The 25,709-nt window shown below is 38.7% G+C and overlaps 2 protein-coding genes across 6 annotated transcripts in view; one reads left to right on the top strand and one right to left on the bottom strand.

Moving 5' to 3' along the window:
- LOC134226002 (PHD and RING finger domain-containing protein 1-like) overlaps nt 1-6,199 on the bottom strand; it is a 34,248-nt gene extending 28,049 nt beyond the window's left edge. Inside the window, exons 1-3 of the mRNA XM_062706511.1 lie at nt 5,627-6,199; nt 4,309-4,933; nt 3,399-4,254 (exon numbers count right to left, since the gene is read on the bottom strand). Coding sequence (XP_062562495.1) covers nt 3,399-4,254; nt 4,309-4,933; nt 5,627-6,015 — 1,870 coding nt within the window. The 5' untranslated portion in view covers nt 6,016-6,199. The remainder of the gene's footprint in view (nt 1-3,398; nt 4,255-4,308; nt 4,934-5,626) is intronic.
- Nucleotides 6,200-15,630: 9,431 nt separating this feature from the next.
- The window catches only part of LOC134225980 (attractin-like), a 38,123-nt gene continuing 28,044 nt past the window's right edge, over nt 15,631-25,709 (top strand). For 4 of the 5 annotated variants that reach the window (XM_062706491.1, XM_062706471.1, XM_062706481.1 and 1 more), the window contains exon 1: nt 15,631-16,425. In XM_062706491.1, coding sequence (XP_062562475.1) covers nt 16,133-16,425 — 293 coding nt within the window. In that variant the 5' untranslated portion in view covers nt 15,631-16,132. The remainder of the gene's footprint in view (nt 16,426-25,709) is intronic. The other variant, XM_062706499.1, reaches the window with a different exon arrangement.

Below are 25,709 nucleotides of genomic sequence, written 5' to 3'. Positions count from 1 at the left end.
TTCATGGATATCTTCCTTCTATAGAAACTCCTACCGACTTGGATGATGCAGCTGATACTACAACGCTGCACATCGTGGAAGCTTTCGAAGAAGCTTGCCCTTTACGTTCTGTAAAAACCTCAAGAGGTTCCCCTTGGTGGAATTCCGATTTGGGTAAGCTAAGGAAGCAGTGCAGAAGGAGTTGGAACAGACGCCATTCAGCAGGAACGGATTCTTTCAAGTTGGCTCGCAAAGCTTACAAGAAGGCTCTACGATCTGCTGAACGATCCGGCTGGAAAAACCTTTATGCAAATGTTTCCAATTTGAGTGAAGCCAGTCGATTAAATAAAATTCTTGCGAGATCCAAAGATTTCCAAGTTGGCGAAATTCGCAAGCCAAATGGCGACTACAGTTCTTCTGATGAATAATCGTTAGAGTACTTATTTGATACGCACTTCCCTGGATGTGTCGATATAACATCTTCGGATGATCCTGATGTCTTTTCATGTAGCTATGGGTCTTTGGCTCAAGCACGTAGAATCATAACTACTGAATCGATTCAATGGGTACTCAACAGTTTTGCTCCCTACAAATCTCCTGGGGAGGATGGGATTCATCCCGTTCTACTTCAGAGAGGTTTTGAGCATATCAAACATGTTTTGAAAAAGCTTTTAGTATGCAGTTTTGCTACTGGGTATATTCCCATATGGGCCCTCCTTAGCCGTGCGGTAAGACGCGCGGCTACAAAGCAAGACCATGCTGAGGGTGGCTGGGTTAGATTCCCGGTGCCGGTCTAGGCAATTTTCGGATTGGAAATTGTCTCGACTTCCCAGGGCATAAAAGTATCATCGTGTTAGCCTCATGATATACGAATGCAAAAATGGTAACTTGGCTTAGAAACCTTGCAGTTAATAAATGTGGAAGTGCTTAATGAACACTAAGCTGCGTGGCGGCTCTGTCCCAGTGTGGGGATATAATGCCAATAAGAAGAAGAAGAAGATATTCCCATATCCTGGCGGGATGTCACTGTAAAGTTTATCCCAAAAGGAGGACGAGCTTCGTATCAAGAAGCAAAGAGTTTTAGACCCATCAGTCTGACCTCATTTCTTCTGAAATGCTTAGAACATATTATCGATCATCACATTCGTGATGACTGTTTGGCAAACATGCCTCTTCATGTTAATCAACATGCTTACCAATCTGGAAAGTCCACCGTGACTCTTCTACACAAGGTTGTGTACGATATCGAGAAAGCATTCGCTCAAAAGCAATCGTGCTTGGGTGCTTTCTTAGATATTGAAGGTGCTTTCGACAACGTGTCTTTCGATGCAATATTGGAAGCCGCACGTTGGCATGAGCTACCTAATATTATTACCAAATGGATTCACCAGATACTTAAAAACCGACATCTCTACTCGACATTACGTCAAACAGCGATTAGGAAACTAAGTGTCGGCGGATGCCCTCAAGGGGGAGTATTATCTCCACTTTTGTGGAATCTCGTTGCAGATACGCTATTGAGGTTACTCAATAATGGCGGTTTTCCTACCTATGGATTTGCCGACGACTATCTAACATTGATAGTGGGTTTGTGCATTACTACCTTATTCGAGCTGATGCAAAATGCTCTTCAGGTAGTTGAAAGTTGGTGTCGCCAATATGGCCTTTCGGTCAATCCGAATAAAACACCTAAATTGTTCTTTTCAAAAAAAGGAAAAACGTAATCGTAATGGTATTCGTCCATTACATCTTTTTGGTTCTGAAATCAATGTAACTGATCAAGTAAAGTATGTGGGTCTAATTTTGGATTAAAAGCTTTCCTGGACTCCTAACATTGCATTCAGAATCAAAAAGGCGTGTATGGCTTTCGGCCAATGCCGACGAACCTTTGGTAAAACTTGGGGTCTTAAACCCAAATATATCAAATGGATTTTCATAACAGTTGTACGACCAATTTTGGCTTATGGATGTCTTGTGTGGTGGCAAAAGGGGGAAGTGAGGACAATTCAGTCTAAATAAGGCCATCTTCAAAGGGAAAGGATGTGCCTAATGGCCATGACTGGTGCGTTCTCTTCAATTCCCACGGCTGCTCTCGAAGTTCTCTTCGACGTGGCCCCACTCCACATACATTTCAAACAAGAAGCATTTTCTTGTACTTACCGACTATGGGTACTCGGTTTTATGGAAGAGAATCCTGTAAACCGCAGTTCTACACACACTTCGTTGTTACCGCTTATGGTTAATTGGGACAAAATTTTCCTTGCTCCAAGTGATCTCACACACGTTAGTAGTTTTCCTTATAGGACATTTTCAACACAATTCCCTTCGCGGGATGAGTGGACATCTGTCTATTTGGAGAGAAGTATGTCGGACAGCATTGTTTGTTACACTGACGGTAGAGCAGATGCAGGCGTCTATTCGCGTGAGCTGAGATTGGAACAGTCACACTCACTGGGTACACACTGCACTGTCTTTCAAGCGGAAATATTTGCCATCATGTGTGGAGTGCAATCTGCACTGCAGCAACGCATTATGGGCAAAGTAATATACTTCTGTTCAGATAGCCAAGCAGCTATTAAAGCTCTCGCCTCGGCCAACTCAAGGTCGAAGTTAGTAATCGCATGTCGAACTCAAATTGAGGAACTGAATTCAGTAAATACTTTACACCTTATATGGGTACCTGGCCATTCTTCCATAGCTGGAAACGAATTGGCTGATGAGTTAGCTCGTAATGGAGCATCGCATGACTTTATTGGTCCTGAGCCAGCTATTCCAATATCCAAGTGTTGGGTGAAGCTTTTGATCAACTCTTGGGCTGTCATTCAGCACAAATGGCATTGGAGTAGTCTGGATTCATGTCATCAAACAAAATTGTACATCCGGGAGCCATCTCCGGTAGTAGCAAGCTATTTAACTAATCTGTCTAAACAGAATTGCAGTATCTTAGTCAAGGCCTTGACAGGTCACTGCAGACTGAACTATCACATGGCAAATATTCATCGCGTTGAATCATCTGTTTGTGATAGTTGTGAATCTGATTATGGAACATCTTATCATCTAATATGTAACTGCCCAGTCTATGCACAATTGCGCTTCCAAATATTTGGTAAACACTTACTTAGTGAAATTGACTTCAGAAACCTGAACCTTCAGAGTATTCTGTTTTTCATAACCCGTTGTGGTAAGGAGCTATAAGCTCTTGTACGCTTATGCGTTGTATGCCCTCTTCAAGGACCCTTTTCCAAACATTCCCTTTGTTCTTCCATCCACATTCCTTTCCTTTTTGTTCACTTCCTTTTCCGTCAGGAGTGATATGAAAAAGGCTGTGAAGACGATGGCGCAAATCTCCCAAATTGAGGTGAACGTGCCCCTGGAGCCGACGTTCTGATACCTGATACCTGGGTTTATCAAATACTCACGTTTGTACATTTCGTCCACCACCAAAACGGCCTCGTTCGGCCTCCTCAGGTCCCCGTACAGTGTCTTTTTATCGTTTCCGAACACCTTCCTCAAGTTGTCCACCGTGAGGGCTATGGTCTTCGGTTGTTGCTGGCTGCCATTGGCGGAGCTACCCTCCGGCGGCGGATCAAACATATGATCATCGCAGTCACTGGACCGCGGCGAGTACGGTGAAATATCTCCATCGTCCATGTCTTCGCCAAACGCTTGCAAACCCGTGGCTGTCGTTCCCGGTGCCAAAGCTCCTGAAGTGATCGTAGCCGTAGCATGGCTTGACTTTTTCATCGGAGAAGGTCGATGCGCTTTGAGTGGCGACTGTCGGAACGGCCCTCGTGGCGACAGTTGATCCATCGGTGACGACGGATGCAGGTCCAGAATGCTATCGTCGTAGTGGTCGCCGACGGCACTGTTGAGATCGACCGATGCTTGAGAAATAGCCAACTGGGCATCCTTCGGTTGTCGTTGATGCAAATGATGATGGTGGTGGTGTTGATGGTGATGCTCCGGATAGCTCACGGTGGATATGCTGCCCAGATTATGCCCCGAAGCAGGTGACTCTGTAGGAGATTTGGTCGGTTCGAAGGGATCGTATGATTCCGGCGATTTGGGTGCCGGTTCCGGAGGAGTGTTTGGTCCGACCAGATCGTTGGTCGGTTTGCTCTTTTTCTTATTGCCGCCTTCTTCGTCACTGAGGACGATCACTTCCTTGGGACTGGAGATCAGCTGCTTGCCGGGCGAACGTTCCAAATCAATTATCGCCACTGGTTTGACATTTTCATCCACTTTACGTTTCTTTCGTTGACTTGTCGATGGGTACTGTAAAATGTGAAAATGTTAGAAAGGTTCCTACATTATTAAAAAGATTATTACCTCTTCCGAGTCATCATGCTTCTTGCGATCGTCCTTGTGTTTGCTTTCTGTCTTTGTTTTCTTTCGGTTGGCTTTTTTCTTCTTAGCTTTTCGGTAAGCACGTTCTGCTGCAGCCGCATCCTCGCGATCCCCATCAGCAAAGCTTACACTGACCAAAATGTTCTTTCCCGATGAGAAAATTTCCTTCGATTGAGCAACATCATGTTCCGGAGGACAGATTCTCTCCTCTAGAATTTCCTTCTTACGTTTTTTCTCCTTCTTTCGCTGCTTTCGTTCACGTTCTTTCTTCTTCTTGTCTTTCTTTCTCTTCTTTCGCTTGACAATTTCTTCTAGTATTTCCTCTTCCTCTTCTTCCTCTTCGCCTTCCTCGTCAGCTTCATCGATTTCTTCCTCCTCCTCGCTGGTTAATTCATCGTAATCCGGACTGGCGTACGCATCGCTGTCCACAACGTCGGCGAAGAAACTGCTGCCAGAACTTATATCACTGAGGGCAGCACTAAGACTGCGGTCTCGCTTCTTGGTTCGTCTTCGATCTAGGGGGGGACTACGACCCCGTTCACGTGGTAGCCTCGGTTTTATCTCTTTTTCAATCGAGGGGCTTTTTGCTATCATTTCGATCGGAGATCTGCAAAAGGGTAAATTGGTATACCTTTGTTTAGTAGTGTTCTAAGACGGTCTAGCGATATAAACAATTTGTTTCTTATGATAGTTTTTATTATAAAATTACTAATTTATCATTGTTCTACCTCTTTCAAATGAACGCGTCCGAAATTTATAACTCACCGAAAGACCCTGAGAAAATATTGAATTTATTTGAGCCAATGCTGATTTTTGACGATTGACGATTGAATTTGATAAAAATAAATATGAGTTAACTAATAAAAGAACATATAGCGTACTGCAATCAAGATTATTAATAATTGGACTGCAAATAATAATCCTTTGAATCAGACCAAGTTCATTGCTCTTAACAAAGTTGGACCTGTCAATGTGCAGAGACAGTATCGTAAGCAGACTTCAAAAGACCAACACAAAACATCGTTCGAGAGCGCATTGAATAACCGGAATAACCTAATCTCCTAAGTCACTTTCATCAACCTGATCAAGTACTAACAGGCTATCGTTTTTAATAAAGCACCAATTACCAATAACCTAAATAGTTTAAGACAGTAGCTTTCATATTAAACTAAATAACAATGTTGCTCGTTAATTTATATAAAAAAAATAACATATAGAAGTGAGATACAGATAAGCAACATTCTACATGTTCTTCCAACAGTTTTATGTCTAAAAAAACCCTCCCGTCAGCAAATCTCACCTGTATCGATGATCCGGATATCGCGCCCGCTCGATCAGGTGCGGAGTGAGCTGCTGGTGAGGCTCTCGCCGTGGGCGACTGTGCTGCGGTGCCTGGTGTGAATATGATCCACGAAATTCTTCACTCATCCGGTGATGAGGCTGGTGGCGACCGCCACCGCTCGTTTGGGGATAGTGTTCCGTCCTTGCGTGCTGCTGCATCGGTGGCCCTAACCGATAGGAAGGAGGACCCTCGAAACTCGAGCGTCTTTGCTGTCGCGATGGGTAACGACTGGGTGGCGACATGCCACGACCTCCTCGAAAGCGACCACCATTGGAAGGCGGTGGGCCTCTTCGACCTCCACCACCGCCGTAGTCTGGACGGCCGCGTGAAAATCTCGTCATACGCATTGCCGCCGGATGTCGGTTAACGAATGTTTTATCCTTCTCCCGGTTAATTTCGTGACAGTATCACTTATTTTCTCCGCGGATGTTTTTGTTTTGGAATGGCTGTTCACTTCACACGTACAGAATTTGCTGATGCTGATGCGCTTCGCTTTTTTGCACTTTTGAAGTTTTTTTCCTTCTTGGTCTTGTTTTTATTATTGAAATTTCTGACATTTTCCCTTTTCAACAACCATGGTTGATCTATACACAATGATCAAGTTTTCCTGTTTAAGAAATATTTCACACATCCCAAAACAAAAATAGTTCAGGCTTAATTTGGGATTTGGGCGTATCCACCTTTTCGGATTCGCATGGAAAAAAATCCACACTCCAAAATAACCTAAACGTTCACTGGAATATTGCGATTTGCAAATAAAATTAGCAAAGCAAATTAGCATGGCCAGTCCGTATCCCACGGCCCGCGATTAGCAATACATCAGGGAAGGAGAACGCTCACGCCTATGCTAACGCACTCGACGTTATAACACATAAATTCAAAGGTGGTAACCTCACGACCCGTCGATCGCAAGCTTTGATAGTAATCTATCGGTCTTTATCATAAACTCGCGTAGGTATTGGATTCTATTGTTATGTGATGCGAGCATATTAAATAGCGGTATGTGAAATTTTAGCTGGATAAACCATTTCTTCCAAGATTTCTTCCTTTTCATGCGTTGTTCTTTGATGAAGCAGACTGACTGCAGTGTTGGCAGAGTTATGGCCCATCCAGAATGGTGAGCGCAGCGGCAGGTTTTGACAGAAAATACATGGTTTAACTGTCAAAACGCGCCGCTGCGCTCATCATTGTGGGGGCCCCTTTTTCTATCCGCGTTTCTCTTAAAGGCTACCTTACACCTCGGCCAGAGGAAAGTGAGTTCAGCCGAATGTTGGCATCCAAAGTTACTGATGCTGTCGATGTTGATCATCTGGAATAATTGGAATGGGTATTGTACCTATTTGTTCTGGTTATTATATATGAAGTAAATTGTTTATGCAATTAAAATAAGATAAAAGTATTGCGCTTTTTGCACTTTATCCAGCTTTCCACGCTAGCCATAATGGCGGCTGCTATAAATAAACCTGACAGTAACTGCTTCCGACGCTCAGCCGACGCTGAACTGTAATCGATGCTAGTTGTATCTCAGCAACCATTTTCACATTGTTTATTGCTTGTTATCGGAAAAAGCAAGACTCGAAGGAATTCGATTTTGTTTTGTAATAAGCTTCTGATAATTTCAAACTTGTTGTAGTGCCACAAAAGTAATACGCATTTTCGTTTTAGGTTGAAGCCATTTTCCCATACAACAATTTGCGTGTGAGCTTTATAACTCCTGTTACGTGGAGTTCACTGGACGAATGTAGATAGGACTTACAATGCAATTAATGTCAACCCGTTTTAGCATTTAAACCCGAGTAGTTCTGAGGGATTCAGGTCTGAATTAGATAAGCCAAAGCACTTAGATATGCGTTCTGATTTCATCGAATTATGTATGGGTTACACATGCAGACCACTAACTTTCATTCACGGTGTGCTGAAATCCGAATTCCTATAGAACGTGCGAGAAGGTGACCGTATATCAATGCTTCAGTGGACAAAGCACATTGGTTCATAGCAGTTTAGCAATAGATCCGGACGATGATGTCTGTCACAAACTTCCGTTTGAATTTGAAAGGGAATCCGAAAGGCAAACGTCGGCCTCATCAATGCGGAAAACAAACAATTCAAAAAAAAAATTGTTTTGTCTACGTCAATAAATATTTTCAGAAAACATTTTTTTCAAAAGACATAAATTCAAAATACACTTATGGTTTTATTCACCTCATTAGCTTTTGTCGGTCTAAATTAAGTATTCACCGACAAGCGAATACTGTTTTAGAATTGTTCAATATTTTTATATTTTAAATAATTCATGTATCCAATATACAAGGCTAGAAATGGAATTTAAAGTAGTTTAGTTTCAAGTGAACTATGTGGAAATTGCAGAACTGAGTGGAGAGGAGAGTAGAAGAGTAGAACCAAATTATGCTGCGTGGCGTGGGTGACGTATATTGAGTCTAAACTGTATTCCTAACAACACAAAACACAAAATTTTGCTACTAGAATCATAGCACATCAAATTTTGCGCACATCTGCATTTAGCTGTACATCGGATTTCTTCAAGATTGATTTTCATTTATTACTTGGTAATCCAGTGGAGCTAGGTGAATGGCTTAAATACGCTCAAGTACCTAAGTGTAGCTGTTCATCTGATTAAAGTCGAAACATCTCAAAACTGCTCGGATCAGAATGCTAAAATGCTGCACTGCTTGCAAATCTGTTTGGAATATTTATATGAATATCCAAATTTAATGTCAACAGGGCGCGTCCTGAAATTGGTAGGACAATAACTCCAACCTAAAAAGAAAAAGCGTGTCAATTAGGGACTTGAATCTAATTATCAGAAGCTTGTAACAAATTGTTTTATCATATTTTCTTCGAGACTTTCGTTTTCTGCTGTAGGTTTTCGTATAACAAAAAATATATGAAAATGGTTGCTAAGATACAACTGTAGCGTCAATTACAAATAAGCGTCGGAAGCAGTTACTGTCAGATTTGTTTATAGCAGCCGCCATTATGGCTATCGTGGAAAGCTGGATAAGAGTTCTGCGAGATTTTTTTTCTCACAGTCATCTTTTTCTCACACTCAATACACTCAAAAAAGTTTGATTTTCCGTGTATAATACTTGTGTGTGAGTGCTCAATCTGAAAACAAATAGACGTCAAATCATGGCGGGAATCGATTTTGTGTACACGCTTACATGTGACTAACGACTAATGGGTTATAATTGGGTAAATTTCAGTAACAAAAATCGATCAAGCCGAAATGAGAGTGAGTGTGAGGAAAAGAAGCGGGCAAATCACAATCTACACATAACTCTTCAAATTGGTGAAATCGGCAATATTTCATTTCATTTATTAGTCAGAAAGGTACACGAATTTTAAAAGGTTTCTATCGGTGTACAATACGTTTCTAGAAAATTCTTGGATAGGCGGTAACTTAAGCAGACGTAACAGTTCAAGAAGAAAGAGAAGGATTGAATTGACCATTTGGCGAATATCCACACTTTCTAAATAAACTCGAGCAATTATAGTTGGTAAACTTGGTCAAAGCTGCTCCAACAATCAGTGATAATGGCGTTCTATCATGTTCAACATAATGTCTCCTTACACAGAAAAAACAAACATTGTTTTAATAAGTATTTTGCCTTTTAGATTTAAAAGGCTTAAGATTTTCTTCAATATAAAAGTAGAATTGATTAACGTAAAAGTTATGCATTGACATTAAAAGTGGTTTTCACCTACTTAGATTGTGTGTTTAAAAGTTTTTCTTTTCAACAAAAACATTCTAAAATTGTCAAAACACCTATTTCAATTTTTTTTGGACAGTATTATTTGCTGTGACAATGAGTGTCATTATCGCTTGCCGGCGGATTTCGACAGTTTTCATTTTTTGTTTCATTTTTAAATTTATTGATAAAAACTTAAATTTTTCGCTGGTACCTTAGTAATTCCTAACGACACAGGTAAGTAAATGATTATAATATTATACTGCATGATTAATTGTTTATGCATAATGCTTCGCCGATTCATTGTTTGCTAATGTTCTGACATTTTTCTTTTCCAGAGCCAGATCTTTTATCAACGGATTTAAAATGCTCTTCAGTTATGATCAGAAACATCGACATGCAAAATGGTTTCGCAGAAAATATCTTCCTGGGCCTTCCGACTTACTAATCATTGCTTGGCAGGCAAAAACTCTCTCGAGATAGCGACGATGTGGGCCCCGGATTAGGCATTGCACAACATATTGGTAGCATCCTTTCGTGTTTGCTTTATTATCGAACCCATAATGAACAAAATAAAGACATTTGAAAATAAAAACTAAAACCATTACGATTTATTTGAATTTAATAGAAAAAGATAAATAGAGGGTTAGGATTGAGAGGTTTGGTTATATGGAAATTCAAGCAACATTTCTAAACAAAATTAATTCTCATTTGATTTGACAGTCCTACAATTTAATTTCGAAAGTTCAAACTTTTTAATTTCAAAGCGGCATGCTATTTTTTAACACTAGGCGTAACAAAAGTTTACGTACTTTTATTTTGAACATACGCAACTCTCTACGAAAAAGAACCAACGCAACTTTTTATTTTTACCAACGATATTTTTAATTTTATTAATGATTTTTCTTTCTGTGTAGGTAACGTTTTACCAGTCCAAATACAATCTCGATTGGATTATAGAAGGGGCAATACGCTGGCAAGCAGTGGCGTTGGGAGTGGGTAGGACAGGTAGGACATGTCCTACGCACGAATTTTCCTCGGTGGGACAGTCAAGGCATTGTCCTACCCATGATTCTGATGGGAACATATCATTTAAGTAATTATTTTAGTTGCAACACTGTCTGGTAGGTCTGATTACTAGTTCTATAAAAATATAATCAAATTTTTGGGAGTTTATCGTTTTATTCGTTGAAATGGATTAGAAGAAGTCTTTGTAGAAACCTGAAAGGATTAATCTAAGACATCACAAATATCCTCAAGCCCGCAAGGGGTTCTGGTTCTGTTAGGCAAAGGGTTAATTGACGATCATTCGATTTCCTGAGAGTGGATCCGTAGGAGTTTCTAAAAGTGTCTGAGGTAGAAAGGACAACATTTCAATTGAACAAAATTTTAAAATCATTGATTTTATATACATGATGACTGAAGCGATGTTTACAACAATAATTTTAGAAATATGTAACTTCACCAGAGTCTCTCCTGTTTTATTTCACGGACAGTTCTATAATCAATAAACCAAGAATGTGCACGCTTTATCGTGTTTAATACGCATTGAGAGCGCGTTTGAGTAAAAATTGAGGGAGCTGGAATCAAAGGGGTGTAAGTGACATTTTGGTCAAATTTGAGTTGACTAAAGCAAAAAATGCTTTGGTTTTAGAGCTTTGCGGCAATATGTTGATATAGCTTGTACGTTGTTTGTAATAAATGTGAAAATTCTCAAAAAAATGTGTTTTTAGAAGTTTTATACAAATTGTATGAAACAAAAAAATATAGAACCCATTTTTCTCAAAAACTAAGTTTTTGTCACTAACACCCCTGCATTTGACCCCCTCAATTGTTTTCGTCTCTATGTCTTAAAGTAGCATCGTAAAATGAAATATTTAGTCGCTTTCCAAGTCTTGTACATTACCATCCCTCTTGTAGCAAAGATTGATGAATTAATTTTTCTCACCATCCTACACTGACCATCGACCAGATTTGTTAAATTTAGAACTGTTTATATGTAAAATGGGCATAGATTCCTCAATACCAGGACTGTCATCAAAATCAGCATTTTGCCTGATTGTCCTACCCACGGCTAAAAACGTGGATGCGCCTCTGCTGGCAAGTATATTGGAATGATCCCCAAAGACCTCAGATACTGAACAATATTCAAATCACAGTGTATGCGAGCCCCGTCCATAATCCACACTGAGTGTTTTCCTGGATAGCTTTTTACTGTGCTTCGAAGTGCCATTCTACGACAGCAATCAAAAAACTTTTGTCTTGTAAATGTTCCCTCAGTCTCGAATGAGTCTATTATTCCAGTTTCTCCCAAAAAGCAAAGGCAAGACACTCGAGGTTTTCTCCTAAATTCTCCCCGATAAACTAAACTTTTCCCTTTTAAACCGTAACCCCGACTACGTAACATTTCGCGGTTTGCGAAAGCAACTTCATCAAGGAAACCTAATTGTTTGAATCCCCACAAAAAAACAAGAAAGCTCGTTGGTAAACCGGATAATATCATCTTCACGAATTTGGACCGCACGTCGTTCTAATGCCTTCCAGGACATTCCGTAGGCATGCAGGATATTACAAATTGAAGATGCACTGATTGATACTCCGAAATGGTTTCTAAATCTATGTCGAGTTTCATCTAAGTAGAGTATCGGGTACTTTTTGTACAATTCTACAATCCAATTTCGTTTATGTTCGTCGAATTTCCGGAAAACTTTGGCACGTTGAATCGCTGATAAAGAATTATCCTTTTCATAAGCTCTGATCCATAAAGTAATTGTCGTTTTAGCTTTATGGTAAATAACAGCCAGTTGGCTACGTGAAAGACCGAGGAAGAAGCACTGATTGATACTCCGAAATGGTTTCTAAATCTATGTCGAGTTTCATCTAAGTAGAGTATCGGGTACTTTTTGTACAATTCTACAATCCAATTTCGTTTATGTTCGTCGAATTTCCGGAAAACTTTGGCACGTTGAATCGCTGATAAAGAATTATCCTTTTCATAAGCTCTGATCCATAAAGTAATTGTCGTTTTAGCTTTATGGTAAATAACAGCCAGTTGGCTACGTGAAAGACCGAGGAAGAAGTACCCGTACAGACAATGGTACTTCGTATTCACACTTGCGTGTTTATGCACAACATTTCTCAAAATCTGATTTTCCATCTTGCAAAAATTCAAGTATTTGTTTTAACAACAATATTTTACATCAAATTTGTAGAATGTATAAACAAACCGAGATCAGATGATTATGACATCTTGATTGTCATCGATAATCCATTTGACAGATTGTCACGTCATTTTACTCACCGACAGAGATGCCAGATTTGAAGACATGTCTTCAATTTGAAGACATTTGAATCTCTGTGAAGACATTTATTTCGTGAAGACATTTTGAAGACTTTTCAAAATATTTGAAGACTTATCTACTTATTTGAAGACACTTGAAGACGATTAATAAGCCAGCGAATAAAAAAACAATTTCATTACTTATTAGCTTATAAATTCTGCGACCTCTATGTAAACTAGGTACATAAATATTACAAAAGTTATAATAGTCTTTGTCTCGAGTTTAGAATCTCAAACATAAAATACATTCACACTAGCCGGTTGATAACTGCAACGCATTTAAGGTCACTCCTGACAGAATCTAAATTTCAAAGGGCTCGCGTTTTCGGGGCACACCACTCGATACGGAAGCAACGCAAAACTGTCATTTTTATTTTTCACACATGCTGCGACGCAGCAAAGCTGAATCAACAAAAATTACAGTTGTCCACCGCCTCCGTATCGAGTGGTGTGCCCCCGAAAACGCGAGCACTTTGAAACTTGGATTCTGTCAGGAGTGACCTTAAGACCTCATACACACTTAACTTTGAATGCTGGTGGTGTGTGCTGAAAAAAATCCCGATGGTAGCATTCGTTTGTATTTTTCTGGGCGGCGTCTTTAAAAGGGTATTTTATTTACATTTCGGATCGCAATGACCTATCTAATTTGCGGCAAACATAGACTAAATTCTTCTAGACTAGATTTAATATATTCAACCTTTGAACTAGAACCAGTTTTTTTTTTCTAAATTCATTCTGAATGGCATATGCATACCATCATTCCACATTCCTCTAAATATCCGCCGGGAAACTCTTTGAATTTCCCGTGGATTTTTGAAAGACTTCTCAGTGAAAATTTAAAAGAATATTTCGTGAATTTTATAAGGAGAATTTCCGATGACGAATATCTTTTCTAAATTTAAGAGAATTGAAATTAAAAATTCAGTTAAAATTATCGTGGAAATCTTATATATAAAAATGAAATGGTCTGTGTATCCGCATAACTCAAAAACGGCTGGATGGATTTTTTTCATGTCTTCAGCAGAAACATTCGTAATAGTTTCCGACGGGTTTATATGATATTTCCTAATGCGAAAATTACGAGTAAAGTTGAGCAAATCGTGAAAAACTAAAATTGTGATTCCTATGCGAACTTTGCATGGGCAGTTCGGAACGCGCATTCTCGCCTACTATGCAGGACAACGTCTGCCGGGTCAACTAGTTTATAATAATTTCCGTTGAAAATAAATAAAGGAAATACTCCAAATATTAAACGGGAAATTCTTCTTAATTTCCACAAGTTTTACTGAGCTCCCACAGAACAATCCCTTTTGTATTTCCACAAGAAATATGCCTCAATTAATTCTCATAGAAAATTCTTACGAAGTTTCTCCAGGAATTCGTCTGGAAGATTCTCCAAGAGTGTTGTTGAATTTCTCTGGTATTGCCTCCAGGGTTTCTTTCGGAAGTTTCTGCAGCTATATCTCAAGAAGCTCCTTCAAGAATTTATCCAGAACTACCTCCAAGAACTCCTCCAGAAGTTTCTCTAGAAATTCTTCAGGAATTCCAACGGATATTCCTTCAGTAATTCCTCAGGAATATCGTTCAGAAATTTCTCCAAAAAATCCCTCCGGAATTCATCACGAAGTTCCTATAGGAATTCCTTCTTAAATTTCTCCAAGAATTCCTTCTGAAAATCCTCCAGCAATTCCTCCGGAAGTTTCTTCGGAAATTTCTCCAGAAGTTTCTCCAGTAAATCCTCTGCACCCATGGGTGTTCCAACAGGAATTCTTCGGGAAATTTCGTCTGGATGTTTTTCAAGTATTTCACGGTAAATTTTGAAGCCTTACAGGGTATTCTTTAAAAATAAATTTGGAAGAATTCCACATAGAAATTCAGTTAAAAAATCCGGTGGAATTTTAACCAGACTCAGTATAAAATCCAGGGGAAACTCGTTATACACTATATCGTGAAAATTTTATAGAATATTATCTTGAATTCTATCAATTTGAATGTTTAAAAAAATAAACATTATTCCACATCTATACAACAAGGACATGATTGAATTTTACAAACCTATTGGATTTTGAAATTTCTCGCTAATAATCATAATTTTTATATTGAAGACATTTGAAGACATATTTAAACGACTGTGAAGACATTTGAAAATATTCTCTGGCATCCCTGCTCACCGACGATTTGAACGACTATTTCAGGAACGGCTATTCTGAATGGTCGAGTCTGGGGATCGCCGTACAATATTTTCCACTACCAAGCTCACAAATTCAATTTCGAAATAAAACTGTATTATCACCGAACTAAACACTCTCGACTTTACTTTTCGATCGCAAAAATCTTTATTTACCTTTTCTGCCCTTGTTTGCGTCTTTTCTCTCTACTACTTCTACATCCTACACTCACTCTCTCTCTCTATCTACCACTACTATTGCGCGCAAGCTGTCATGTTGCAGCTATGTTGCGCGTTAGGCCTGTTCACCGCTAGACTTGTTCAATGCGGTGTCGCAACAAGTATACCCCCGCTGATCCGACAAATGTATGGCCGGACTATCGGGGTTTCTCTCGTTAATCCGACTGTCAAATCGTCAAATCCATACAAATGAACCAAAACAAAATCACAGCACAAATTTGAAAACTGACAGCATAATGTGTTTAAATGGGTGTTGATACTTTTTAATCCGGAAAAATCCGAATTAGCGAGATCCGGACTAACGAGTCGTCGGACTAGCGAGGTCCGGATAAGCGGGGGAATACTGTACTCTATACACGGAATATAAAAGACAGACGTAGTCCAACGTCAAAAGAAAACAGAACATCGGAATGTCAATATTTTTCATCATCGAAATAATAAGAAGCATCATTACCCATCATTACCATCATTAAAAAAAAGAAGACGAAAAATTATAAACGTCACAAAAGAGAAAAAAATAGGAGGACACCAGTCGCGAAGTCAAAATCCAAAATCCGTCGCCAAAGTTGCACATTCGGTTGCGCCGTCATCGAGAAAATCCAAGAAAAAAATAATCAAAAAGTGGACAACCGTGATCTAGATTATTGTTGTTTTCGCTAATACATTTGGACGATAATATGGCTCCGTTGATTGTTGGGATTATTTTGATCTGAATTATGATGGTGGAAGAAATTTAGTGGAGGGCAAAAGTAAAATACACAGAAGTGTGGAAAATGTTTTGTGGTGGTAGAAGAGCTGAGGCGAAATTGGTTCGCTGATATTTTTCTCCTCATCGATGTCGTGCTGTGAGAAGTGAAAAGCTGCTGCTGTCTGGAAGATTTTATTTTAATACTGGTTAGGCCAGCTAGGCGCGCGGGGTGGAGGGGGCGTGTTACGGAAGAAGTATAGTTGAATAGTCTGATTGAAAGTGCAAGGTTCCCCCCAGCGGGCGGAACGTTCCGCGGAAAATGTCCGACGATCCGGTGCCAACGAAATCCAAGTGTCGAAGAAAGTGGCCGCTGCGATTGGCCAGCAGTGTTTGGTGGGTGCATTTCTGGCCGCTGGGTCTGATTTTGATACAGTTTTGCGTGCTGACCCTGGCAGGCGGAAGTAACTCTGGGATCAGCCTGGCGGGCACGGCCTCCGTTGGCAAATGCTCCGACATCAAGTGCATGAACGGGGGCAGCTGCCGCAATGGAACTTGCGTTTGCCCGGACGGATGGCAGGGCTCCGAGTGCCAATTTTGCGGAGGAAAAGTTAGGTAAGTGGTTTCCGGGTGAAGGGAAGTGCGGGTACGGAATGTTTTCAAAACCTGTTCTCCCGGATGGTGCACGGCTCGGTGCGGTGGTCTCGCCCCACTTTGGAGTGGCGATGGTAAAAGGGAAAAGTGCAGTTTATTTTCTGCTAAAATCATTAGGTGATGAGTCAGGAAAAGCTCTGTTTTGTTTGTTTCTTGACAGCTGTTTATAGTAGAAAATATTGTCTCGAGGAGTTTTGATGCTTCCTCGGATGTATTCTGTTCTACAAATTGGTAACTGAAGCAAGACATTGCAAGACTAGAGCTCTATCAATTGTTGCGCCGAAATATTGATTTAGCTATTTTTCCTGGCCTTACATAGTTTTTAAAATATATTTTTCATAATACATTTTTACCCTTCTTACACCCTAAGAAGGGTATAAAGATCGCTTGAAAAACCGACTTTTTATCCGAGGCTCTGAGACCCAAGTCGTATATACCAATCAACTCAGCTCGACGAACTGAGCATATGTATGTATGTGTGTGTGTGTGTGCGTGTGTGCGTGTGTGCGTATGTGTGTGCGTTACAAAAATCTCACATCAAGATCTCAGCCGTCCGTGGACCGATTTGCACGATTTTAACACTAAACGAAAGCTATGACTTTGTCATTGTACGAGTTCAATTTTTTTTGCAATCGGACATTTGGTTCCAGAGATATGTGAGAAATACGAACATGAAGTGCATTTTCAGAAAACTAACACAATAATGTCACATGAATATCTCAGCCGTCTGTAAACCAATTTGCATGATTTTATCTTTAAACAAAAGCTATGACTTTGCCATTGAACCCATTGCATTTTGTTTTTGCAATTAGACATTGGGTTCCGGAGATATCTCTGAAATACGAACATAAAGCATTAGACGTATCAACTTCACACATTGGTAAAATATGTCCCATCAAGATCTCAGTCGTCCTTGGACAGATTTGTGCGATTTTATCTTTAAACGAAAGCTATGTTTTTGTCATTGGACCCATTTCTGCAATCGGAAATTCGGTTTCAGAGATATCTGTGAAATACGAATATGAGACATATTTTCAGACTACTAATGAAGAATTGTCACACCAATATCTCAGCCGTCCATGACCCGATTTGAATTCTTTTGGGCTTAAAGAAACGCTGTAATATTGCCATTTAAGGCGGCAAATCAAATCTGCAGTCTTTTTGTATTTTTTAAAAATTGTTAAATTTCCAGAAATATCCCTTTTTACCCTTCTTACACCCTAAGAAGGGTATAAAGATCGCTTGAAAAACCGACTCTTTATCCGAGGCTCTGAGACCCAAGTCGTATATACCAATCAACTCAGCTCGACGAACTGAGCATATGTATGTATGTGTGTGTGTGCGTGTGTGCGTATGTGTGTGCGTTACAAAAATCTCACATCAAGATCTCAGCCGTCCGTGGACCGATTTGCACGATTTTAACACTAAACGAAAGCTATGACTTTGTCATTGTACGAGTTCAATTTTTTTTGCAATCGGACATTTGGTTCCAGAGATATGTGAGAAATACGAACATGAAGTGCATTTTCAGAAAACTAACACAATAATGTCACATGAATATCTCAGCCGTCTGTAAACCAATTTGCATGATTTTATCTTGTTTTATCTTATCACACATTGGTAAAATATGTCCCATCAAGATCTCAGTCGTCCTTGGACAGATTTGTGCGATTTTATCTTTAAACGAAAGCTATGTTTTTGTCATTGGACCCATTCATTTTTTTCTGCAATTGGAAATTCGGTTTCAGAGATATCTGTGAAATACGAATATGAGACATATTTTCAGACTACTAATGAAGAATTGTCACACCAATATCTCAGCCGTCTATGACCCGATTTGAATTCTTTTGGGCTTAAAGAAACGCTGTAATATTGCCATTTAAGGCGGCAAATCAAATCTGCAGTCTTTTTGTATTTTTTAAAAATTGTTAATTTTCCAGAAATATCCCTTTTTACCCTTCTTACACCCTAAGAAGGGTATAAAGATCGCTTGAAAAACCGACTTTTTACCCGAGGCTCTGAGACCCAAGTCGTATATACCAATCAACTCAGCTCGACGAACTGAGCATATGTATGTATGTGTGTGTGTGTGTATGTGTGTGTGTGTGCGTATGTGTGTGCGTTACAAAATCTCACATCAAGATCTCAGCCGTCCGTGGACCGATTTGCACGATTTTAACACTAAACGAAAGCTATGACTTTGTCATTGTACGAGTTCAATTTTTTTGCAATCGGACATTTGGTTCCAGAGATATGTGAGAAATACAAACATGAAGTGTATTTTCAGAAAACTAACACAATAATGTCACATGAATATCTCAGCCGTCTGTAAACCAATTTGCATGATTTTATCTTTAAACGAAAGCTAAGACTTTACCATTGAATCCATTGTATTTTGTTTTTGCAATTAGACATTGGGTTCGGAGATATCTCTGAAATACGAACATAAAGCATTAGACGTATCAACTTCACACATTGGTAAAATATGTCCCATCAAGATCTCAGTCGTCCTTGGACAGATTTGTGCGATTTTATCTTTAAACGAAAGCTATGTTTTGTCATTGGACCCATTCATTTTTTTCTGCAATTGAAAATTCGGTTACAGAGATATCTGTGAAATACGAATATGAGACATATTTTCAGACTACTAATGAAGAATTGTCACACCAATATCTCAGCCGTCCATGACCCGATTTGAATTCTTTTGGGCTTAAAGAAACGCTGTAATATTGCCATTTAAGGCGGCAAATCAAATCTGCAGTCTTTTGTATTTTTTAAAAATTGTTAAATTTCCAGAAATATCCCTTTTTACCCTTCTTACACCCTAAGAAGGGTATAAAGATCGCTTGAAAAACCGACTCTTTATCCGAGGCTCTGAGACCCAAGTCGTATATACCAATCAACTCAGCTCGACGAACTGAGCATATGTATGTATGTGTGTGTGTGCGTGTGTGCGTATGTGTGTGCGTTACAAAAATCTCACATCAAGATCTCAGCCGTCCGTGGACCGATTTGCACGATTTTAACACTAAACGAAAGCTATGACTTTGTCATTGTACGAGTTCAATTTTTTTTGCAATCGGACATTTGGTTCCAGAGATATGTGAGAAATACGAACATGAAGTGCATTTTCAGAAAACTAACACAATAATGTCACATGAATATCTCAGCCGTCTGTAAACCAATTTGCATGATTTTATCTTGTTTTATCTTATCACACATTGGTAAAATATGTCCCATCAAGATCTCAGTCGTCCTTGGACAGATTTGTGCGATTTTATCTTTAAACGAAAGCTATGTTTTTGTCATTGGACCCATTCATTTTTTTCTGCAATTGGAAATTCGATTTCAGAGATATCTGTGAAATGCGAATATGAGACATATTTTCAGACTACTAATGAAGAATTGTCACACCAATATCTCAGCCGTCTATGACCCGATTTTAATTCTTTTGTGCTTAAAGAAACGCTGTAATATTGCCATTTAAGGCGGCAAATCAAATCTGCAGCCTATTTGTATTTTTTAAAAATTGTTAAATTTTCAGAAGTATCCCTTTACCCTTCTTACACCCTAAGAAGGGTTTAAAGATCGCTTGAAAAACCGACTTTTTACCCGAGGCTCTGAGACCCAAGTCGTATATACCAATCAACTCAGCTCGACGAACTGAGCATATGTATGTATGTGTGTGTGTGTGCGTGTGTGTGTGCGTATGTGTGTGCGTTACAAAATCTCACATCAAGATCTCAGCCGTCCGTGGACCGATTTGCACGATTTTAACACTAAACGAAAGCTATGACTTTGTCATTGTACGAGTTCAATTTTTTTTGCAATCGGACATTTGGTTCCAGAGATATGTGAGAAATACGAACATGAAGTGCATTTTCAGAAAACTAACACAATAATGTCACATGAATATCTCAGCCGTCTGTAAACCAATTTGCATGATTTTATCTTTAAACGAAAGCTATGACTTTGCCATTGAACCCATTGCATTTTGTTTTTGCAATTAGACATTGGGTTCCGGAGATATCTCTGAAATACGAACATAAAGCATTAGACGTATCAACTTCACACATTGGTAAAATATGTCCCATCAAGATCTCAGTCGTCCTTGGACAGATTTGTGCGATTTTATCTTTAAACGAAAGCTATGTTTTGTCATTGGACCCATTCATTTTTTCTGCAATTGGAAATTCGGTTTCAGAGATATCTGTGAAATACGAATATGAGACATATTTTCAGACTACTAATGAAGAATTGTCACACCAATATCTCAGCCGTCCATGACCCGATTTGAATTCTTTTGGGCTTAAAGAAACGCTGTAATATTGCCATTTAAGGCGGCAAATCAAATCTGCAGTCTTTTGTATTTTTTAAAATTGTTAATTTTCCAGAAATATCCCTTTTACCCTTCTTACACCCTAAGAAGGGTATAAAGATCGCTTGAAAAACCGACTTTTTACCCGAGGCTCTGAGACCCAAGTCGTATATACCAATCAACTCAGCTCGACGAACTGAGCATATGTATGTATGTGTGTGTGTGTGTGCGTGTGTGCGTGTGTGCGTATGTGTGTGCGTTACAAAAATCTCACATCAAGATCTCAGCCGTCCGTGGACCGATTTGCACGATTTTAACACTAAACGAAAGCTATGGCTTTGTCATTGTACGAGTTCAATTTTTTTTGCAATCGGACATTTGGTTCCAGAGATATGTGAGAAATACGAACATGAAGTGCATTTTCAGAAAACTAACAAAATAATGTCACATGAATATCTCAGCCGTCTGTAAACCAATTTGCATGATTTTATCTTTAAACGAAAGCTATGACTTTGCCATTGGACCCATTCATTTTTTTCTGCAATTGGAAATTCGGTTTCAGAGATATCTGTGAAATACGAACATAAAGCATTAGACGTATCAACTTCACACATTGGTAAAATATGTCCCATCAAGATCTCAGTCGTCCTTGGGACATATTTATGCGATTTTATCTTTAAACGAAAGCTATGTTTTTGTCATTGGACCCACTCATTTTTTTCTGCAATTGGAAATACGGTTTCAGAGATATCTGTGAAATACGAATATGAGACATATTTTCAGACTACTAATGAAGAATTGTCACACCAATATCTCAGCCGTCTATGACCCGATTTGAATTCTTTTGGGCTTAAAGAAACGCTGTAATATTGCCATTTAAGGCGGCAAATCAAATCTGCAGTCTTTTTGTATTTTTTAAAAATTGTTAATTTTCCAGAAATATCCCTTTTTACCCTTCTTACACCCTAAGAAGGGTATAAAGATCGCTTGAAAAACCGACTTTTTACCCGAGGCTCTGAGACCCAAGTCGTATATACCAATCAACTCAGCTCGACGAACTGAGCATATGTATGTATGTGTGTGTGTGTGTGTGCGTGTGTGCGTGTGTGCGTATGTGTGTGCGTTACAAAAATCTCACATCAAGATCTCAGCCGTCCGTGGACCGATTTGCACGATTTTAACACTAAACGAAAGCTATGACTTTGTCATTGTACGAGTTCAATTTTTTTTGCAATCGGACATTTGGTTCCAGAGATATGTGAGAAATACGAACATGAAGTGCATTTTCAGAAAACTAACAAAATAATGTCACATGAATATCTCAGCCGTCTGTAAACCAATTTGCATGATTTTATCTTTAAACGAAAGCTATGACTTTGCCATTGAACCCATTGCATTTTGTTTTGCAATTAGACATTGGGTTCCGGAGATATCTCTGAAATACGAACATAAAGCATTAGACGTATCAACTTCACACATTGGTAAAATATGTCCCATCAAGATCTCAGTCGTCCTTGGACAGATTTGTGCGATTTTATCTTTAAACGAAAGCTATGTTTTTGTCATTGGACCCATTCATTTTTTCTGCAATTGGAAATTCGGTTTCAGAGATATCTGTGAAATACGAATATGAGACATATTTTCAGACTACTAATGAAGAATTGTCACACCAATATCTCAGCCGTCTATGACCCGATTTGAATTCTTTTGGGCTTAAAGAAACGCTGTAATATTGCCATTTAAGGCGGCAAATCAAATCTGCAGTCTTTTTGTATTTTTTAAAAATTGTTAATTTTCCAGAAATATCCCTTTTTACCCTTCTTACACCCTAAGAAGGGTATAAAGATCGCTTGAAAAACCGACTTTTTACCCGAGGCTCTGAGACCCAAGTCGTATATACCAATCAACTCAGCTCGACGAACTGAGCATATGTATGTATGTGTGTGTGTGTGTGCGTGTGTGCGTGTGTGCGTATGTGTGTGCGTTACAAAAATCTCACATCAAGATCTCAGCCGTCCGTGGACCGATTTGCACGATTCTAACACTACTCTTTATCCGAGGCTCTGAGACCCAAGTCGTATATACCAATCAACTCAGCTCGACGAACTGAGCATATGTATGTATGTGTGTGTGTGCGTGTGTGCGTATGTGTGTGCGTTACAAAAATCTCACATCAAGATCTCAGCCGTCCGTGGACCGATTTGCACGATTTTAACACTAAACGAAAGCTATGACTTTGTCATTGTACGAGTTCAATTTTTTTTGCAATCGGACATTTGGTTCCAGAGATATGTGAGAAATACGAACATGAAGTGCATTTTCAGAAAACTAACACAATAATGTCACATGAATATCTCAGCCGTCTGTAAACCAATTTGCATGATTTTATCTTTAAACGAAAGCTATGATTTTGCCATTAAACCCATTGTATTTTGTTTTTGCAATTAGACATTGGGTTACGGAGATATCTCTGAAATACGAACATAAAGCATTAGATGTATCAACTTCACACATTGGTAAAATATGTCCCATCAAGATCTCAGTCGTCCTTGGACAGATTTGTGCGATTTTATCTTTAAACGAAAGCTATGTTTTTGTCATTGGACCCATTTCTGCAATCGGAAATTCGGTTTCAGAGATATCTGTGAAATACGAATATGAGACATATTTTCAGACTACTAATGAAGAATTGTCACACCAATATCTCAGCCGTCCATGACCCGATTTGAATTCTTTTGGGCTTAAAGAAACGCTGTAATATTGCCATTTAAGGCGGCAAATCAAATCTGCAGTCTTTTTGTATTTTTTAAAAATTGTTAAATTTCCAGAAATATCCCTTTTTTTCATTTTGAAATCGATAAAAACATGATGATATCAGTTATTTTATACTCAATTGAAGGTCATATGCATAGAAATTGTAATATGCACTGGGCACACACAACCATTCAAAAGTGTAAGAAGGGTTGCGTTCACTGTAGGTGGATTAAGTCGGGTTTTTTTTGTAAAACATACTTTTATTGTTATGCTGAGATTATTTATTATATTGGTTTTCCTTTGACATCAGATTTTTTTTAAAATTACGTCATAAAAAAAAACATAAAATTAAAAAATAAATTCAATTGTATTGAAATTTATTTAGATTTCATTAAGGGCCAAATGATGTTTAATGTAATTCTATAGATATTATTTATCTTCCTTTGCATGTGTTGTTCGTATGTTCTAAAATTAATTTTGAGTATTTTTTTTATCAAAAAACTCCGGGTTATCTCGGTTCCTCATTATTTCTTTTAAAAAAATGATATTTTTATCTGTATTCCTAATAAATTTATCATAGAATTTCAAAGCATCTGTTTCTTTTCTATCTTGAAAGAAATACGCTGCAATTCGAAATATTGAAAAGCCACATCCAGTTGATGATTCAATTTTCGACTAGACTGTTTTTAAACGATTCTATAACATTCCCCAAAAAGCCATAGTTAACAAAACCATTCCCCCAGAATGTACTATTCCCCAGGAAACAAAGTCTCAGATTAAACGGGATATGGAATTTGTTTCCTAAATTTAAAAACAATTTTTTTATTCCCTGTCCACGGATGATGGGGTCAACGTTGATAAGTCAAGTGTCTGCATATTGTTAAAATTGTGAAATAATTTGTTCTTTTATAGTACACATTGCTAGTATTATTAGTACTCACCACATTACCGTTAGACGAAAACGAGATGAATTTAATTGCATCCGAGTAAGGTTACACTATAAGCAGTACTGAAGTACGTATTTTAATCCCGGTAACATTTCAATTTAACAGAAACGCGTCGAGTATTTTTTGCCAATATATAGAAAATAATTAAACACTTGATATATCATACCTCCATGCAAATACTTAGAGAAGGTGTCGCATGATCTAACAACATCTTCTTGAGTATATCCTGCGGAGGTTCCGGCAGGGTCTAGTACCAGTCTTAACTAACAAAATACTAACACAAAAGACTGGGAAGCAAACGATCATCCATTGCACCAATTGTAGTTCATAGTTCAGTATGCAGTAAGTAGTGGAAGTAGATACTGTAGATTTACTAATTTTGCATTATATACGGTGATTGTATGCGTTATTTCTTCTCAGTAATCTTTGTTAGTTTACTCTTACTTTTACTGCATGGATCAACGTATAAACAAAACCTGTTTCGCTCTTCATTTTTTTGGGTTAGGAAAAAATAATACATACTCCAATGTAAAGAAGGATTGAAGGACATAGGAGACGTGACTAAGTGTATTCTAAAAGACAAATAAAATTAGTTGACTACCTTATAACACAATAAATGACCGATAGGGAATGAACTCATGATCAGCGCTAGACGGTAAAACAAGAGATAGCTCGGGTACTTATTCAAAAGGACGTATGTGATTTCGTAAACAAAGATTCAAATGCCGATTAGTCCGATCTGATGGCACTCCCACGCAAACCAACACCATCAACAGGTAGCCGAAGCCTCTCCCTATCTGTCTATGGTTATGGTTTGCGTGAGAGGGCTATCAGATCGGACTAATCGACGTTTGAATCTTTGTTTACAAAATCACATACGTCCTTTTGAATAAGTACCCGAGATAGAGTCACGTTTAACTGAGACCTTAGCCACATATGTACATGAGAATAGACCATATGATGCTTTCATCCACTATCCTTTTCTCTACATGACTAATAGTTTGACCACCTAAGGTCGTGAGGAGGATCAGTCAATGTCTTTTTAAGCCCATCATCAAATGGAAGCTCACGAAATGGTTTGAAATCTTTACTGACTGATTCTAGTTCCGAGACGATGATGATGCTATGCAAGGCCGTCATAAGTCCACAAAGATAGTATTAAGCGTTTTCTTGGAACATGGTTCAAAATATGTAGTTGTTAAAATAGCAGGCTCATTTTTTTTTAA

Source organism: Armigeres subalbatus, chromosome 1, assembly GCF_024139115.2.
Source record: "Armigeres subalbatus isolate Guangzhou_Male chromosome 1, GZ_Asu_2, whole genome shotgun sequence".
Classification (NCBI taxonomy): domain Eukaryota; kingdom Metazoa; phylum Arthropoda; class Insecta; order Diptera; family Culicidae; genus Armigeres; species Armigeres subalbatus.
The sequence above is the reverse complement of the archived record's forward strand: the minus strand, read 5'-3'. Positions and strand labels throughout refer to the sequence as shown.